Genomic DNA, 19,517 nt, shown 5'->3' with positions numbered 1-19,517 from the left:
GTTTTGGGCCGTCGGACTCAGAGTTTAATAGTTGGGCTCTAAAAATATGTTGCCATTTCTAAACTCAACAACTGTAAGTCCCCTTGTAAAAACACAAACTCAAACAGACAACCGGTCGCGCTCCGCATGGAGCAGACCATCCGCCCGCGTCGGCGCCCCACCGGAGACGAAGACCCTGGTGGCAAGCTAGGGTTCTAGGGTTAGGGTCCCGACATCATCGACAACTCTAGAAGGAGGTTTTGGGGGGCAGCGACCGCGACACGGCGGTGGTGGCGGGTTGAAGGCGGCGAGCGAGGCGGCAGGGGCGCTGCCGAGCGGGTGGGGTGGGGACAACCGGTTGGGCGGGGTTGGCTGGGGGCGTCGTGGCGGTGCTCGTCGGCGATCTAATGTGGTTAGGGTGGGCGGGGTTGAGGGGCGAAGACGAGGACAACTCTGACGAGCTTTTGTGAGGTTAAGGGAGGAGAGGGCGGAGCGGCGGGGGCGGGAGGTGGGCGGCGTGGCTGGCAGCGAGGCTGCCGCTGGCCGGGGACGGCGGGGGAGGAGGCGGGCGGCGTGGCCGGCAGCGAGGCTGCCGCTCGCCGGCGACGGCAGGGGAGGAGGCGGGATTGGGGAAGGAAGGGAGCACGGTGAGGAAGAAGGGCGTATGACAAGGGGAGAAATGGGTCGCACCGCGGTCTATCTCAGTCCTTGTAAAAAAACTTAAGTCCAAATTTTGTGAACCACTTATTTTTGCATCAACTCGTCAATTAGTGCTATGGAGTATATATATCTTTGACGAGAGCATATATTGGAGCCCCTTTGAGGCATTAAATCAAAATAATTGCACCCCGAACTTCACAGAGACCGAACTGTTTATGTGAAATTCTTCAAAAACTCCGATACATCACTTCTAATTCTGCAATCAATCATCCAAAAAAATATTTCCAATTTCTAAAATACGGCACACAAAAGTGTTCCGTTTCTGCCCGATTTGTTCTTTGGCCCCACTTAGCAGTCCCTGGCGTTCAAGACGGTCGAAGCCGAACACAAGTGCAACTCCAAAAGCCGGCGTGCACGTGCGCATCATCTGTTCATCTCGCATCGCATCCAACCGGCGGATCCGCGACATGGCGCCGCCGAGCCGCCGCCCTCGCTCGCCTCCTGCGCTAATGGAGGAGCTCGTCGAGGAGATCCTCCTCCGCATCCCGCCGGCCGAGCCCGCGCACCTCTTCCGCGCCGCGCTCGTGTGCAAGCCCTGGCGCCGCATCCTCTCCGACCCCGGCTTCCTCCGCCGCTACCGCGCGCTCCACCGAGCGCCGCCCCTCCTCGGCTACTTCCACAACAACCACCCTAATTTTCCAGGCCCGATCCCCCCATTCGTTTCCACCACCGCAGCTTCTCCCGTGTCCCCGCTGCTGACTTTCGACAGAAGCGGACTCAGCTGGGCGCACGCGGTCGACTGTCGCCACGGCCGCGTGCTAATCGAGGCCACGGGCGGGCTCATTGTGTGGGATCCGATTGCCGGCGACCAGAAGAAACTGAGCGTGCCCAAATACCCGCGCACCTACAGTACCGGGGCTGTGCTGTGCGCCGTGGACGGCTGCGACCACCTTGACTGCCACGCCGGTGCGTTCCTTGTGGTCTACTGCGGGACGGAACAGGCCGACTACCAATATAAGACATGGGTGACCATGTACTCTTCCGAGGCCGGGGTGTGGAGCTCCATGATCTCCATTGATGTTGATTACTATGTCGACCCGAGACCGGCTCTTATTATCGGAAACGCTCTCTACTTCAGCTTTCAGTATGGCGTAAGCTTGCTTAAGTACGACTTGCGCGGACATGAGCTTTCTATGATCGACTCGCCATGTGTGATGGGATCGGTTGCCATGGAGCTAGATGATGGAGAACTAGGATTTGTCGCCGTGTTGGACCATTGCATCTACATGTGGTCATGGCAAGCCCATGCTAACAATGGCATCGGTAGGTGGGAACAACACATGGTCATGGAGCTCAAGACACTACTCCCAAGAAGTGACAAGCAGCGGCCTGAAGTGGTTGGCTTGATCGAAGGCACATATACTATTTTCATCAGTGATGAAGCGGGAGTATTCACACTCGACATCAAGTCGAGGAAGGTGAAGAAAGTAGGTAAAAGGGAAAACTACGACCGGATCTTACCTTACATGAGCTTCTACACTCCAAGGTACTAACCTTTGTGCCTTTTTTAAAATATATATATATATGAGATGCATATGCTAAGTATGTGTGAAATGAGATATAGCATGGTTTAATCTTTTCAGATCTTGCTAACGGCATATTGTCACCGCATGATGAAGATGCCATGGATGATTGATCCATATCATTAGCATGAATCCTGCTGCTGTCGGCTTCTCCTGGTCATGGAGTGGATTTCCAAATTATTTTTTGTCAGTTGAAGAGTTAGTCATGATCATTAAGTTGAGCATCGTGATCATTTACTCTGCCTTGTGTCCAGTTGGATAGTTTAAGTAAGGAGCCTTTTTACATTTCTTAGAAGTACCAGTTTTTGTACATAGATATCATGATCAATTAGTATATCTCTTCTCACAATACTTTCACGACTGTGGTGGGCTTCTAGTCCATGATTTATGCCATGTTAACTTTTCTGCTAATCTGCGATACTCACTTAATGTTTGGCAAGCTCACCTGGAATCTCTTCTCATCTTTAAGAACAATTCAATCTTTCAGTTAGTTCCAATTTTATTTGTATAAAGTTTGTACAAGTATTACTTTCAGTATTTATGCCATGAAAGGCGAAGAGTTGGAAAGGAAAATTTAGTCATACGATGAGCAAAATATTAGTTAGTGAGATTAATAGAAATATCAACCGGTGAACCCTGAGTTAAAAACTGGTAGGTATGACATTGCCCCATTTGAAGGTTCTGTCACTTATGTCTGCCTACAGTTTCTGGGATCCAACTTATTCAGTAAATAACACTACTACAGGAGTCTTTTCCCAAGCTGTCAAATTTGATTTCGCGAGCCTGGCAACAGGTCCCCGCCTACAGGCAAAAGCCTGTGTCAATCAAAATCAACGCAGGCGTGCGCAACACCCACCTGCGTTAATAAAATCAACAGAGGCGGGCACAAATGCCCGCTTGCGAAAATAGATTTGAAAAAAAAAAGTGAAAGCCCGCTAAGCTCGTTCTGGAGCCTAGCGCTGAGCCCGCTAGCCACCAACCCGCGCCGCCGCTGCCTTCCTCGCTGTGGAGCCCGCCACCAAAGCGCTGTGTGCACCGCTCTGCCACACCAGCGAGCCTCCTCCACGCACCTCCGCAACTGGATCCCACCGCCACAGGGTCACGGCCTTGCGCCACTGTGCATGAGCTGGTCCCAAACACCGTCTTCGGTGAGAGAGAGAGAGAGGAGAGATATGGCAAGAGAGAGGGAGCGGTGCGTGGCGGAGAGAGAGGTAAGAATGAGATAAACCCTAAATCTTTGTATATATACTCAGAGCATGATGTCGGGCTGAGATGGGCTTTTCTAATTGCAAGTGGGCTTGGCCATATTAACACAGGCAAGCCTTTTAAGGGGTCCGCCTCTGAAAATGACCTTCATTTTCGGAGGCATCCCACTTTTATTTATATGACTTTTATATAAAAAACATTTATTTTGAGTTAGAATCTAGCCTGATAGCCAAATGATTTTATAAAGTGATTCTAATTCATCGCACGAAACATTTCTAGATAAAATCTAGATCTAAGATGTTTGTACAAAAACCTTGATCTCTACTAAATGCACCTTCAAACTTTGAGTTCTTTCACCATGTACTAACTAGTGCCAGACTACACCATGCCACTAGCTTACTTTTTTTATAAAAAAAACAATCAATAACTCTAATAAAATTTCAGAAAAAAATCATTCAATATTGCCTTTTTTTCCTCGCAATAGAATTTTGTACCATTTCTCCGAGGGAACAAAATGGTCCATTGCTCAATAGTCAATCCGGTCCTGGTCGAACCCAACCCAGTGTAGCAGAGGCAAGTGCGGCCGCTCACTCCTCTGCTGCTCCTGGCTGGGCAGCAGCTATTCCCCAATCCGAGAACCCCACCCAAACGGCCAAACCCTCGCATCCGCCGCCACCCGCACCATGGCGCCACCGCCGTCGCTGACGGACCTGATCAAAGACGTCACGGTCGAGATCTTCCTTCGCCTCCCACCGGACGAGCCGGAGCATCTCTTCCGCGCCGCCCTCGTCTGCAAGCCATGGCTCCGCATCCTCTGCGACCCGGGCTTCCTCTGCAGCTACCACGCCTTCCACGGAGCACCTCCCTCCTTGGCCTCCTCCACATCCACGACCAACGGATGGCCTCCGGAGAGCCCTTCCCCAGCCTCGTCACCACCACATCAGTGCCCGCCTTCCCGCAGCCCGCGGGCACCAACCGCAGCTACACGCACCTTCTCGACTGCCGCCACGGCCGTGTCCTCATCCGCAATCTGGACGCCCCGGGGTATCTCCTCGTCTGGGACCTCGTCACGGGCGACAGTCACGCCCTTCCTCCGCCAGACATTCCTTGGGCATTCTACACCGCCGCGGTGTTCTGCGCCACCCAAGGCTGCAACCACCTCGACTACCACGGCGGCCCCTTCGGCGTGGCCTTCGTCGCCGCCCACTCAAATGCCATCGCCCTGTTCAATTGGGCTTGCCTTATAAGCCGTACTTTTCCAACCAACGAACAGTATTTTTCTCTCACCCAAATTAGCCAACAGTACTTTTAGCTAGCCAAACAAGTCCAAACCAACAGGGCGCATATTCGCGAGCATGTACACATCGGAGACGGGCGCATGGAGCACGCCCACATCTGTTTGCATCGGCAGTGCTGCCTACTTCCGCGCTATGCGTCCTACCGTTTTAGGAGATGAAATATGCTTCGCACTCAAACTTCGCAGATTAAAGCATTTGCAACTGTAAAGTATGATTGGGGCAACAATTGCTTGACTCTGATGAACTCACCACCACCACCACGTTGGAAACTTGATAGTGTTTATTACTTTGCCTTAATGGCGATGGAGGATAGTGTTAAGATCGATGGTGTGTACCTCTCTGTGTGTAACTGTAGATCCGTAGTAAGACTCATGTTCGGGTTCCTCTGCACGCCTTGGCTGTAGCCTCCCGGAAGCCGGTGCTCGGCACGATGGTGAGGAGGCGAGGTGGTGGCGATGCTGTGGAACGGTGGAGACCCTGCAGGGGGAGCGACGGCGGTGGTGGGGCACATCCCGTCGCTGGCAGCACGGTCTTTAGATCGGTTTAGGGTTACTATAGGTGGGTGTGGCGGCTCACGGCGAACCTCGTTGTCCGAGTCCTCATCCCCACCTTCCTTTTATGTGTGCTGTACGACAGGGGCCCACCAACCGGATTAGGGTTGGGCTCCCCGATCAAGGAGCAGAGATAAGGGCCCAATAGGCCATTGGGCCTATTGGTGGAGATCAACTAACATTCTCCCCCTTGATCTCATTTCATCTTTCACTTTCATATCATTTACTTTTATTCATTCGATTACAGATTAGCTCATAGAGCATGTTTCATCGTCACGATCCATTGCCGATAGACTTAACAGCTACAACTCACTACTCTATTTTGAAATAGATACTTATCTTTGGGCCTTCTTTTGTCCAGGAATTTTAGGCTTTCTCTTAAACCCTGCTAGCTACATGTTCTCTGAACACCATGTTCTCTGAACATGTTGGGTGGTAAGCCTTTTGTAAGCGGATCCGCGAGCATCATTTATGTACTTATATGCTCAAGACTTATGACTTGATCCCGGACTTTATCTTTCACAACATAATACTCTATGTCAATGTGTTTGGCAGCACCACTTGACTTATGTTGTGAGCATACTGTACTGCCAGATTATAATCGCAGTATAACTTTAAGTGGTCTATAGATGTCGTCAACCACCTTCAAACCGGGTATGAACTTCGTTAGTTAGTTCACCTGTCCGTTGCCTCATAACACGCTACAAACTGTCATACATTGTGGACGATGTAGTGACAGTTTGCTTTGAGCTTTTCCATGAAATAGCTCCCCTTTGCGAGATGATAGAAAATCCACGTCTGGATATGCATTCACTCTCGCATAATCAGAATCTAAATATCCCACCATGTGGAGTGAATCAGATCTTCTATATGTCATCATGAGGCCTTTCGTTCCTTGCAAATAATGCAAGACTTTCTTTACTAATTTTAGTGTTCTATTCTAGAATTGCTCTGGAATTTGCCAAGTAAAACCCAGTAACAAATGCCAAGTCAGGGCGCGTATATACTTGACCATGTTGTAAGCTTCCGACAGCTGAAGCATATGGAACCACTTTTACTTTATCGATTGAGCTCATATTGGTTCCTAGGGCATTGAAAATCCCCATATCTGTCGCCCTTAACTATAGGAGCAGGTGAGGGACTATATTTGTGCATACTGAATTTCTTTAAGATCTTTTCCATGTATGCCTTTTGTGACAGTCATTATACCTTTTTTCTTCTATCTCGGTGAATCTCGATCCCTAGAACGAACGAGGCTCCGTCAAGATCTTTCATATCAAGTTTTGAGGACAAAACTTCTTTGTCTCTTGTAGTAGACTGACATCACTACTAGCAAGTAAGATATCATCCACATACAGGACAAGGAAGATAAACTTCCTATTATTAAACTTTGCATAGACACAATTGTCCTCTACATTCTCTTTTAAAACACAAAATTCTTTATTGACTGATCAAACTTCAAGTACCACTGTCTTGAAGTTTGCTTTAATCCATAAATGGATTTCTTTAGGCGACATCCCATTCGTTCTTTTCCTTCCATGACAAAACCTTTCGGTTATGCCATGTAAACATTTTCCTCCAAGTCTCCATTGAGAAATATCGTCTTTACATCCATCTGATGTAATTCTCAATCGTAATGTGCCACTAATGCCATTATGATTCTGAAGGAAACTTTACATGAGACTGGAGAAAAGGTCTCATTGTAATCAATCCCTTCTCTTTGCATAAAGCCTTTTGCCACAAGTCACACTTTATATGTCTCTATATTCCCTTGAGAGTCATGTTTAGTCTTGTAGACCCATTTATAGCCTACTGTTTTGACTCCTTTAGGAATTATTTCCAAATCCCAAACTTTATTGACATTCATCGATTTCATTTCATCTTCCATGGCCTCAAGCCACTTTGATGAATGATCACTTCTCATGGCTTCTTCAAATGAGGTGGGATCATCCTCTATTTGAAATTCCTTAGTGTTATACACTTCATAATCAGCAGAAAAAGCTGATTTTCTAACTCTTTGAGACATTCTAGGAGCCTCCACATTTGGCACAACTTTTGTTTGAGACTGTTGTTGCTCCCCCTCATGTGTGGCAATAGGTTCTATAGGATCCTGAGGAACAGGTTCCTCATCGTCATTCATTGTTGCTACAGGTGAGATAACAACAGGTGCTGGCACCACAGTATCTAGCACTGTCGATGCAGCTATAGCAGGTAGTGAGAAAAATAGCTCATGAATCATTGGAGTGGACGCATACACCCGCTTCACTTCAAGGACAATTTGTCGAGCTACCATGCTCCCCCTCATCTTTTCATCCTCTAGAAAAACAGCGTGTCTCGTTTCCACAAACTTTGTATGTCTCTCTGGACAGTGGAAAACGAAAACCTTTTGACTTTTCTGTGTTGTCAATGAAATGGCACCTTACTGTTTTGGGATCTAACTTCCCAATGTTTGGGTTAAATACTTTAGCCTCAGCAGGGCTCCCCCACACACACGCAAGTGGTTTAGTGAGGGTACACTTTCTGTCCACAACTCATACGGTGTTTTGCGCACTGATTTACTTGGTACTCTTTTGAGAATATGAATGGGGTTTTTAACGCCTCTATTCACAGGCTCAACTGTAAGGTGGAGTAACTTATCATACTGCCCACCATATCCATCAGGGTACGATTGATTCTTTTAGCTACTCTATTCTGCTGAGGTTCACCCGGTATAGAATACTGGGCTACTATACCATTCTTTTAGGGTATGCCGACCGCAGTACTCCCCCACGGTCAGAACTGACTATCTTAATCTTTAATATCTTAAATTTATCCAGTACATCTTTTCTTTCTTTGATTGGATAAATATAGCCATAATGGGAGTAATCATATGTGAATGTTATGAACGAATCATAACCATCCACACTCTTTACAGGAAAATGACCACAGATGTCTGTGTGAATAATCTATTAAATTCCTGCGCTTCGTTTGTCATCTTTCTTAATCTTCTTTACATACTTTCCTTTTATGCATTCTCTGCATTGTTCTAAATCTGAGAGCTCGAATGGAGGAAGAATATCATTCTTAACTTATCTTTCTATTCTCCCCCTCGAAATATGGCCTAAACGACAATGCCATAATTTCGACAATGCATAGTGAGCTCTCTTATGCCACCACTTCCAGATTAACAATCTATCACCAGCTGCTTCATCAGCTGAGTGGCATATATTTTTGAAGAGCCAGTGAACTGACTCTTTATATGTCTTTGAAGAGCCAGTGAACTGACTCTTTATTCTATCGAAGTACTCGGTGACTGTGTCACACTCTGGGATTGAGCCCACAATTACAGGTTCAATCATGTTCTTTATCACAGCCAAAACATTTTTTGTTGGCAGTGACCCACTTCCTATGCACAAAAGTCATAGGACTATCTTTTCGGATTCAAAATCTCTTTCTTTAGTTGCCCAAGTGGCATCATTCTCTTTTGTCTCCCTCACCGGTGCCACAACCTCAGTGGAACACGGTGAGGTGACTACCCAGTCCACCTTAGACAAGATGAAAACTAGGTCAAAACTTTTCTTAACATAAAATTAACACCATTTGCATGCCTTGATTCCAACATTGGTCAAAATCAAAACATACAACTATTCTTATACACTAATTCTACATGACCGTTGGGCAGAAATAGAATTAATGCATAAATCATTAACTTTTACAACTGTTCTCATACACTAATTCTACATCACCGTTGGGCAGAAGTAGAATTAATGCATAAATCATTAAAATTATCAACTTTTCTTATACACTAATTCTACATCACCGTTGGGCAGAAATAGAATTAATGCATAAATTATTAAAATTACGATATTGTTATTAACAACGTTGGTCAGAAAATAACAACATCATAATCTATCAAAACTCTTTTTCTCCTATTAAATACCACATTGGTTCAAAATAACTGAAGAATCAACAATTTCTTTAGCAGCGGAAAAAGTTCCTTTTTCTCCAATTAAATATCACGTTGGTACAAATTAACTAGAGAATAAACAATTTCTTTGGCTGTGAAAAAACTTTCTTTTTCTTGAATTTTACCCACAGGGAAAAATTGCTTTTTCTATTTTCTTTAATCCATTAATCATTTTTCAGGAAATAAATATTTTCTGGAAAAACTTTCTTTTTCTCCAGTTAAATATCACATCGATTCAAAATCACTGGAGAATATACTTTTTCTTTAGCAGCGGAAAACATATACTCAATTTCTTGAATTTTTCCCAATTACTTTTCTATTTTTCTTTTGAGCCAATTTGCATATTCAATTTTCTAGAAAAAATAAAAAAATGAAACTGGGCTCTTGCTCTTTACTGTTTCGGTCTGAAACGGCCCACGGCCCACAGCCGCACGCGCCCTTCCCGCCTCTCCCCCGCGCCCAGGCCGCAACCTGGGCCTAGGCCGGGAATTCGGCCTCGAGCTCTATCCCGCCTGGGCCAAATCAGGTCCAATGAATCTACGCCGTCCGTCTGTATCCTACGGCCGAGCGGCGAGATCGGGCGAATAAAAACCCAGCGACGTCGGGTTCCACAGAAAACCCTAGTTCATTCGGCCTAGCCCTCTCTCTCTCTCTCTCTCTCTTCGCCTCACTGCGCTCTCTCTCTTCTCTCTCGTCGCTCTCTCTTTCTTTCCTCAGTGCAGCCGTAGCAGTCACTGAGCGATGAGCTTCGACGGCGAGAGCGAGCAGCGAGCCCCGGCGCCGTCGCCGGCCCCCTCGCCGGTGTGCGTGCTCCCCAGCGGGTGAGCGCGCCGCCGTCGAGCGGCCTGGCCACGGCGCCCCTGTGGCCTGTTCCGGCGAGCAGTTCACCCCCGGCCGGCCCTTTCTTTTCCCCGCGTGCACAACGGTGAGGTGAGCCACCCCCTTCCCCTTTCGGTTTCTTTGGTTCTTGTGCTCGGATTTCATCCGATTTTCCGATTAGGGTTAGGGATGGTCACTGTTTTTCTTTTTCCCGAATCGATTTTGGGTTTTAGGGTAACGAGTCCTCAATCTTTCTTTAACCCAGTTAGGGTTAGGGTTCATCCGAACCCACTGCTTTTCTCAGATCCGAAAAGATTGGAGTTTTGGTTCAACCGAAAGTCGACCGAAACCCTCTTCTTCTTAGATCCGCACTGGATCTAATCATCTTTTCCCTTTCTCTGATTTGAGTTTTCTTTTCTCTTATCTGAACTGATGTGGGGAATTAGGGTTTGGATCTAGGGTTCCTTTTCTTCTTCCCCTTCGGATCTGAGCGGGTGTAAGCCGAATCTCATTTCTTTCTTTTCTTTTCGCTTGTTCACCCGAAAAGGGGATCTAGGGTTAGGGTTCTTTTGAACCTTTCCCCTTTCTGTTCTCTGATCCGAATGGATCTGTTCTTTTCCCCTTCGCGCGGTGGCGGTGGTGACCGGGTTCCAGTGACATCCGCCACCCCGGTCCCTTTTCTTTGCTTTTACCCGGTTAGGGTTAGGATTACACAGAGGCAACCGGCTCTGGTACCATTGTTAAGATCGATGGTGTGTATCTCTCTGTGTGTAACTGTAGATCCGTAGTAAGACTCTTGTTCGGGTTCCTCTGCACGCCTTGGTTGCAGCCTCCCGGAAGCCGGTGCTCGGCACGGTGGTGAGGAGGCGAGGTGGTGGCGATGCTGTGGAACGGTGGAGACCCTGCAGGGGAGCGACGGCGGTGGTGGGGCACATCCCGTCGCTGGCAGCACGGTCTTTAGATCAGTTTAGGGTTACTGTAGGTGGGTGTGGCGGCTCACGGCGAACCTCGTTGTCCGAGCCCTCATCCCCACCTTCCTTTTATGTGTGTTGTACGACAGGGGTCCACCAACCGGATTAGGGTTGGGCTCCTCCGATCATGGAGCAGAGATAAGGGCCCAATGGCCGTTGGGCCTATTGGTGGAGATCAACTAACAGATAGTTCATTGGGACTCGCTGTTATTGTGGATTCCAACCTTTATATCTACTCAAGGAAGGTGAATACAGACGGAGCTGCACTGTGGGTGCGATGTAGGGTCATCGACCTGGAGAAAGTCATGCCCTTTGCCAAGCACCGTGATGATGGTGGAGCACGTGTCGTTGGTTTTGCAGAGGGTGTGGGTGCCATATTCGTGAGCATAGCTGTTGGCTTATTCACAATCGAGCTCAAGTCCGGGCAGGTGAAGAAGGTTGCCGAACCTGCGACTGGGTTTGGGAACTACTTTTCCGTCTTACCCTACATGAGCTTCTACACCCCTGGTATGGTATTAACACCTGATTCTGCTGCCCTACCTTTTACAGCTTCTGTTTTCCTTAGTCAGTTCGGTTGGTTCTCATTTGTGGTCAATTAATCATAATGTACGCACTATTTCTCAGTTTGTATTCACATATAGACCTTGTCAAAGGCAATTGTGTATATATGACAATGGAAAACACAACATTATTTTTGTTATGGGATTTGACGTGTTAAGCACCACGGCGATGCATTCGTCCAATTGCTAAATATGCATACGGCCTTGCTGATCTGGTACTATCATGTGACCTTCCTTCAGACTTTCTTGTAAAAGAATATTTTAAAGTTTTTCAGACTTTCTTGTAAAAGTCAAAAAATTCTGTTGTTTTCTGACAATAGCTGAAGCTCACATCTCAATTAGCACATTCTTGTAACCTTTGGACTTTGGTGTTAGTTCTAGCATGCCCCTCACCAAAGTCGAATGCAGTGTTTTAGTTGGTTATGAGTTGGTTTGGTTTCTTATAGAGTTTCTAGTACCAAGTCATTGTTTTTTGTTGAGTCTACATATAAATGGTGCAGGTTATGATTAATTGTTTTTTGTTTGGCCAGATTCATCCTGATCATATTGTGGAAAAGCTTTATTTAGTGTAGCATGTCAGGCATATTTCAGTTACTGTTTGGTTAAGGCTCAAGCTACTTGAAACTAGAATTATGTGTAGTCCATCTGCCTATCACATTTTCTTTTTCACGAAATTTTACTACGAGGTTCACATTCACTGTTGGTCTCATCTTCAGGAGGGCTGTCAAGTAGCAGTGTCGCTGTGTTAGATTATTTGGACAAACCATTACAAAAAATCTGAGTCATAATTTGATTTGATCATAAAACGTTTATCATTTGTAAGTAGATTGAAGGACATCATCTAACAGTTGGAACTCAAATGTTTTACAACTTCACTGAAAACATGGAAAACTGATGTCAATGTTATGCTGTCATAAAATAAAAAGGCACCTCTGTTGTTATGTGTGAGTTTCTGGACTCAATTCTGGTTATTCTTCTTCTGCTATTTTATTGATCAGGCCTTGGGAAGGAGGGCCAATTGCATCACTAACCCTTATAAATTTCTAGATTTCGCTAGAATGGTTGATTGGTCATATGGTGTTTTTTTCCTTGAAATGCACAGGAGAACTGCACACCACTGTGGTAAAGAAGGGACAAAAATGTCTATACAATGAAAACCTTTTTGAAATAGAGGATGTGAAGGAAAAGGAAAGGAAATAGAAAACAGGAAAACACTACTCCAAGCCACTGATTACACACCACACCGATAGAGAGAAAAACTACTGACTAACAAAATGTGAAGTTTATGTAATTGATGAAGGATTTAGTAGTTTCTAGGCTATTCCTAAATACTAGAGCAGCCTACTTATCTATTGCCTGGCTTTTATTTACTGTGTCCATATATTTCCTTAATTGGTTGATTCTGGTTTGCGAACAAAGTCATACTGTAGTTAATAGTTGTTTCTTCAAAGGGATGGCCACAGGCCATATTTGTGTGCTAGTGCAAACTGAATACATGGCATCAGAAACTGACCTTAACTTTTTTATTTCTGAGATCTTACTTTTCTGTTGACTGCATTAGTAAAACAAAAATGAAATATAAATATGCTTGCAAACTTCATGATATCAGTATTATGTAGTTACTTAGTTTCATATTTTTCTATTTCAGAATCATGCCTTTTATTTTTCAGGCGAAGCCAGGCGAAACTGGCGCCGGGGTCAGGAATAATGTACGTTGGGGTCTTTGTCTTTAGAGAACAGTGTAGAACAATAATTGTCACTAAGTTTGCACGAATTCACCGGGGTCAGCTGACCCCAACAGCAAAGCGTAGCTTCGCCCCTTTTTCTGTCATATCTGAAGCTCACATATAGAGATCAGTTCTGTAGGGGCTGTTTGCTTGGTTTCCAGGCATCGTTGCCTGGTGCGAGCTGTGTACCCAGGCATCTGATTTTGAACGCCCCTAGTATTTAGTAAACCAAACTGTAAATGCTACTGGAATGTTGGTTTTGATTTTTGTGCATGGTATCTTTTCAGATCGTGGTAGGCTGTCATCACTGGCGGGGCTCCCTAATGTCTGATGTGCCTCTCAAGAGCAAGACCTTGCGAAATGGATTATCCATTACGAGTCTGGTGGTGGTGGCTTCTTGCAGAGTTTCTTTTATCAAATCCTTTATTTTCTGTTGAGTAGTTCAAGCACTAGTGGTGCAACTCACTTTGATCATAGGGCAGTGTGTTTTGTATTGTCTGGGTCTTGGGTGGAGCCAAAATTCAACTGAATTAGATAGCCCTCATTTCAGAGCAAGAATTTTAGAATGGAAATGAACCAAGAGAAACTTGGGAAGATTGTATTTCAGTCGAATATTCCTGGCTTATTTCAGTGTTCAGTTGTTTGGTATGCTCCATTCAGCTGCATTGTGATTTGTGCGGAGTCTGTCATTGCCCTTTCCTGAATATTTAACATTTACATTCAGTGTTGTGTTGGTTGAAGTCGACAAGTGATTTTCAAAAGGGTGGTGAATTGGTGACAGTAGTTAACATGGAGATCTTCTTACTTTCCTTCGTTCCATGATGACTTTTAAGCACCTGCCGTGCCATCTATGCTTTGGCTGCTCTGGGATTTGAAGCATATACTTGTCAGATGGGCAGCGGAATTTGTATGGTAAATTGCGAGTCTGGTCGATTGCTGGAACTCATTATGCGAAAAGGCCTCCCGGATTGATTGATATACCTTACTAGATGATTATTTGGCATCAAAATTATTCCTGTTACTAAGGTTAAACTTTTTTTTAGGCTTGGAATTGTTGTTTCTCTCATGGTAAGCTGGCTGTACAGTACTGGACCGTATTTGGGCTTTAGTGGCAAATTCGAATAATCCGGCGTACCCGTATTTTCAGAAGCCAGAGATCACGAGATACTCAGGCAAAAAAGTCCTGCCATATATCGAGATATTATGTGACTTTTTTTTGGAAGAACCAGCAAGAAAGAAATTTGCTGTGTTTATGTTAAGTTGTTAACATAATAATAATAAAGTAGAAGTTACAGATAATGTGATATGGAACCATGCAATTCTAAACTTGGGTTCTTTCATCATGCAGACATTTTGTGTTTTTCTTTTTCAATCTACATATGTCAAAGAACGTTTGCACCATGTTCTTTCTTAACAAGGTCTGATCATTTGGGAATATACTGAGCAACTTTTTTTTTTTTGACAGATTTGCAACCCTGTTTACTAGTTTACTTGTACTGTCCTTATCGTCTACAAGTGCATCAGCTTTCAGTCCATCTGACTAGTATCATTTCGTATACTGTTTGGTGAGTTATACCACACATGGAAATGAATCTGTTTGGTCGGTGTGACAAATTCTTCTATGTTTGGTGGGCTACCTAGTTGTTTTGCTTGCCTGACGATCTCTGGAGCAACTTCCCATCAGCTCAGCAAAAAAATTCTTAACGGAGTGGAAATGTCTGACAGAGTAATTTGGCTCTGATCTCCGTAGCGGAAAGCAAGAAGATGCCTTGCTATGCATGGTTCAAAACTAACTTCCAGTTTATTAGATGATCCTGCCTGAAGCCATATGCTTGCAGAGAATCTTAGCGAAATAGAGGTATGCTCCCGACTTTGCTTTTATTGATCCCACGAAATTGACCTCAGCGCTCGATGCTAATGTTATTCTCCCTTTTGCGAATATAAAGGACAGACATCCACAGAGGCAATGGGGAGTCCAGACTCTAGAGGGTCAGAGCTCTTACTGAGCCATGGCTTCGTGCTCTGGTCCTGACATCTGGCAGTTTATCACAACAAGCCTACCAGAGCAATGGAAGGTAGAATTGCAAACTCTTGTCTACAAACTGATATCTGATTCTTGTGATCAGCAGGCATTCTGAAACCCAAGCACTCACTCAAACTGTGTTTCTCGATTTGCGCTGAATTCCATGATCCAGTCTCACTCTGCAGCTCGACTATTCTATCATCTGTGTGCACGTGCAGAGTATCATTTGTGTACATGTGGAATCCTAAGTATGGGCCTTCTATCAACCAAGTCACTAGTCCTCCTCAGGCTGCTAGAAGTGCATATATCTCAAGACTAAGGCCTTAAACATGCTTATTCTTGAACGGTTCAACCTGGCAGGCAAGATGGATGATGAAGTAGAGGGCCACCAGGCCCAACGTGTTCACCGCAGGCCAAGAATGGGCCAAGCCCAAAAAGTATTTGCAACTATTGCAACCAAGTAATGCAGTGCGCGTTTCAAAATACCTCCTTCATAACTCTGTTTTTTTTTTTGAAGGGTACAATAGTATCTTTTAACTTTTAAAATACACATCATTAGAATACTGATCCTGGCGTTACTAGTGCTAATATTCGAGTAAACGCCAACAGTGCCAATGAGTTCATAAGAGTATATTGGAGTAACCAGATTTTATTTTTATTTTCCAAATTGCTTGTACATACATTCTATTTATATTTAGTTTATTAAAAATCAGCAGTTTGTTCAGTGTGTACTGGACAGCGGCAACGGAACATTCATTAGGCACTTCATCATCATTCCATTGATACAAAAAAAAACTTTTAAAAATATAAAAAATGAAAAGCTGCGGAGAAATCAAATTTTTTAAAAAAAATGAGCACAAAGAAAATATAAATATAAATATAAAAATGAAAAGCTGCGCAGAAATGCAATTTATTTAAAAAAAATGAGCAAAACAACTGGCGGAACAAAATCTAAAATACTCGACACAAAGATTGGAGATGATGTGGGTGCTCAGATTCTATGGGTGTATAGGAGTCGATCACGGGGGATCTCCCATCAGGACGAGGAATGTTTTTATAATCACTGCACCCAACAACTCCGCCATGTTTTAATAATTTCGCAAATAAGATCAACGAAATCAGTACAAAAAAATTGTCAAATCTGAAAGACAAATCACTTCACTGGAGAAGGAAAAACGCCAATACGGATCAGACCAGAGAATGCAAGGTAAATGAGGTGAGATTTGGAGGCGAGCGTAACCCAGCATCCGACTGCGTATCGAACGGAGGAGGGCTCTAAAGCGCCACCGGCTTGCGTATCGGGAGCTTCGCATAGACCGAGACCGGGATCCGCCGACGGCGAACGGCGGCCGGCCATTGGGACAGTGCTCCCCGAAAACGACTCCAAAACGACTCATTGAACACGACTAGTAAACAGCGAGAGAAAAGAAGAACAAAAACAGCGGGTCGAAGACTTTTTTCAGATCGAAGAAGACAGCGGCAGATCGATGGTGGCCGCGAGAGGAGGGGCGACGAGAGCGGCTGCGCGGCGTGGTGATGAATGGGGTGGAGGCGCCGGGGTCCCTTTATATTGGGGACCGAGTAGTGAATGAGAAACCCTAGCTTGTGCTCTGGGCCGTGGCCCATGGGCTGTAATAGAAGGAACTGGTTGATTTGCGCGAGCATCATAGTGGTGGTGTGGTTACTACGGCCCAAATGCCAACGCGAGCAGCAGGACGGCACCCTGCACCTGCGATTCTCCTCACCGAACGCGCCCCGACCAGTGCGAGTTCGCTTTCGTCTACCTCTCGACGCCCTGTTCAAAAGCTACCGCGTGCCTCAATGGGGGCCATGGCACCGGGAACGGAAGCATGGCCGCTCGCCACGTGGACGAATAGAAGAGTACGCTGCGGATGCTGAATTGCTGATGTCGATTCGAAGGAGACAGAAAGGCGATCTCGAAACGCTAGTTCTTTATATATTTGCTCTCGGTATATATTATATTATACTATATTATATAAATAAATATATCGTCAACTAAAACTAGTCCTTATTACGAAAAGGGCTGGAATTTATTTGAGCATGTTAGTTATAGAGCTATAAAGGCCGAAAAAAAGCTACGTGGCCATGCCATGGATCAGATGAACTCGATGCACGGAGGCACTCCGGAGGCAGTTTCGGTCACCTCACCTAGCGCGAAAGATGTGATCCGATTGCACGTACTGGTGCTAAAAAAATCTTTTTGTATATATGGTATTTTAGAACTTCTTGAGAATGACCAACCATGCATGGTGAAGTGTGATCAGTCATCATTGCACATGCAAACCATGCATGCGTGTATGTGTAAACATCGTGCACATAGCTCTGAGGACAACAAAAAGAATAGGATCCTGAATATATTGAAAAGGGGGGGAAAAGACTTCAGAGACCCAGCTTTGAAAAAATTTCACTGAAAAAAAAGCAGGACTCTGCTGAAATTTACGCTGCCTCACAGTGACTGCCCGAGCACGCATGCACTGTTTACGCTCGAAAACACTAGTTCTGAATAAAATGTTGTGAGAGAAAAACATTGTTTCTGCTAAAAAAAGAAGCCGAACAAACCGGCTTTTTGTTCAGCCGAACGGCACCTATGACCAAGAAGCCGGCTTGTCATGTGTTCTTCTGTTAGAACGTTTGCTTGCTTGCAGCTGCAGGAGCCATTGTCGCTGAACGTCATCGAGACAGGATCAAAAGGCACGGTTTTTATTTGTGGAGGTGGAATGTTACTCCCAGATAAAACTCTGCATTCCGCACCTGTGCCATTCCATCTTTTCGCCTTTTTCTGCTGCGTGCCTGCATGCCTACAGCTAACACCTGGGTGGTGAGCGAGAGAAACAGAGGCTTTCTTTGCAGCCGCAACTACGCGATGCATGTCCCAGCAAACCTACACCGACCGGGCGCCCCGTCCCCGTCGGTGAAGTCGGCCGTGCACCTCTTTTTGTTTACTATCGGTGCAGGGAATGAAGACCGGGTCAAATGCGAAACTAGATATCCTAATGTCATAGGACTTAGGATATCCTAATGTCAAATGCGAAGCTAGATAGTTGGTTTAAATCTCATTATATTCTCGTTTTCATATCTCATTCCTTTCATATAGTTGAATTCTACGTTCTAGAGTCCAAGTGTTCGGATCTCATTCTCATTTTTTCTATCCCACTTCTCGTCTCCAAAAAGATCTAAACAAAGCTTAGATGTTCCTAAATTCTCTTACCGAATTGGAACGGTCCATCTCCTACTTTCTCTGATCTAAAAAAGCATAGAATCCAATGCATGGCATTTAAATTACTAGCCACTACTGTCCGCGCTTCGCTGCGGGTGATTTGCTTGGTATAGAAAAATGCTCATATGTCTAATACATTTTCTCATCTTGTTGATACGGAAGGTTGGTCTCAATGTTACATGGTCCCTATTCTAGGCCAGCAAATCAATGACACTTGCAGGAACCCCGCGGCAAATGCCGCGGGCGCTAAGCACAAATAACTAGTCATCTTGGAAGAATTGATTCATTCATTATTATTGTGTAAAAGGAGCATCAGAACAACAAACACATAAATATATATTCTGTAATCGAAATACTAATTAATGCTCAAAGTATTACAAAATAGAAATCATTAAAAAGTCAAAATCGCCTATGAACACATTATCTATAGTAGGTACAATCTAAGCCTTATTCTTTCTGTTTGAAGTAGGTGCTCAGAATTGACAGCACACTATGATAATATGCAACATGGGCATCACCACTCTTTGCTTGTAGGAAAAAGATCTGCGAAAAAAAGGAGAGATATCACGGTGTTGAACAGATATAGTGAGTTAACTGAGTGAATATGAGACTTGTGCCACTGCATAGAGGTTTAGGTGGGTTCAGACTTCATATTGCATAGAAGCAACAAGAACTAAACAGGAAGGTTATGTGAACTGTAAAGCAACAATGTATCATTTATATACCTTATTAAATGGTCCCTTTCAATGAGAATGGAGATTTCATGGTCTTATGGTGCCAGCAACTGTAAAAGCTTGTGACACTATTTAGGTAGGCAAGCTGAGATGTGTTTCTTTGTTTCAATGAACAGAACCATTTAAGTATGATATGTAGAGGAGGTGGTGCATATCAGTGTTCATTGTCAGGTGCTTTGGTGCAAAAGCATTATCGAAACTTCATGCGCTCCACATAGTCAA

The 19,517-nt window shown here is 44.8% G+C and overlaps 1 protein-coding gene, 1 non-coding gene and 1 pseudogene across 2 annotated transcripts; 2 read left to right on the top strand and 1 right to left on the bottom strand.

The window, feature by feature from the left end:
* The first annotated feature begins 1,106 nt into the window (after positions 1–1,106).
* LOC136547955 (uncharacterized) lies at positions 1,107–2,192 on the top strand. Its single transcript, XM_066539632.1, has one exon. It carries the CDS (start codon positions 1,107–1,109, stop codon positions 2,190–2,192), a length of 1,086 nt encoding a protein of 361 aa, XP_066395729.1.
* Positions 2,193–4,058: 1,866 nt separating this feature from the next.
* On the top strand, positions 4,059–11,612 carry LOC136547954 (uncharacterized; annotated as a pseudogene).
* Positions 11,613–16,309: 4,697 nt separating this feature from the next.
* On the bottom strand, positions 16,310–16,396 carry LOC136553132 (small nucleolar RNA snoR8a). Its single transcript, XR_010783039.1, has one exon. It is a non-coding gene; the product is annotated as a small nucleolar RNA snoR8a (small nucleolar RNA).
* Positions 16,397–19,517: the final 3,121 nt, after the last annotated feature.

Source organism: Miscanthus floridulus, chromosome 4, assembly GCF_019320115.1.
Source record: "Miscanthus floridulus cultivar M001 chromosome 4, ASM1932011v1, whole genome shotgun sequence".
In the NCBI taxonomy this organism is placed as follows: domain Eukaryota; kingdom Viridiplantae; phylum Streptophyta; class Magnoliopsida; order Poales; family Poaceae; genus Miscanthus; species Miscanthus floridulus.
This window is presented reverse-complemented; position numbering and strand designations above follow the sequence as displayed.

Bases quoted from the DNA above. Each gene is read 5' to 3' on its own strand.
- LOC136547955 (XM_066539632.1), top strand. From the start codon at position 1,107: ATGGCGCCGCCGAGCCGCCGCCCTCGCTCGCCTCCTGCGCTAATGGAG.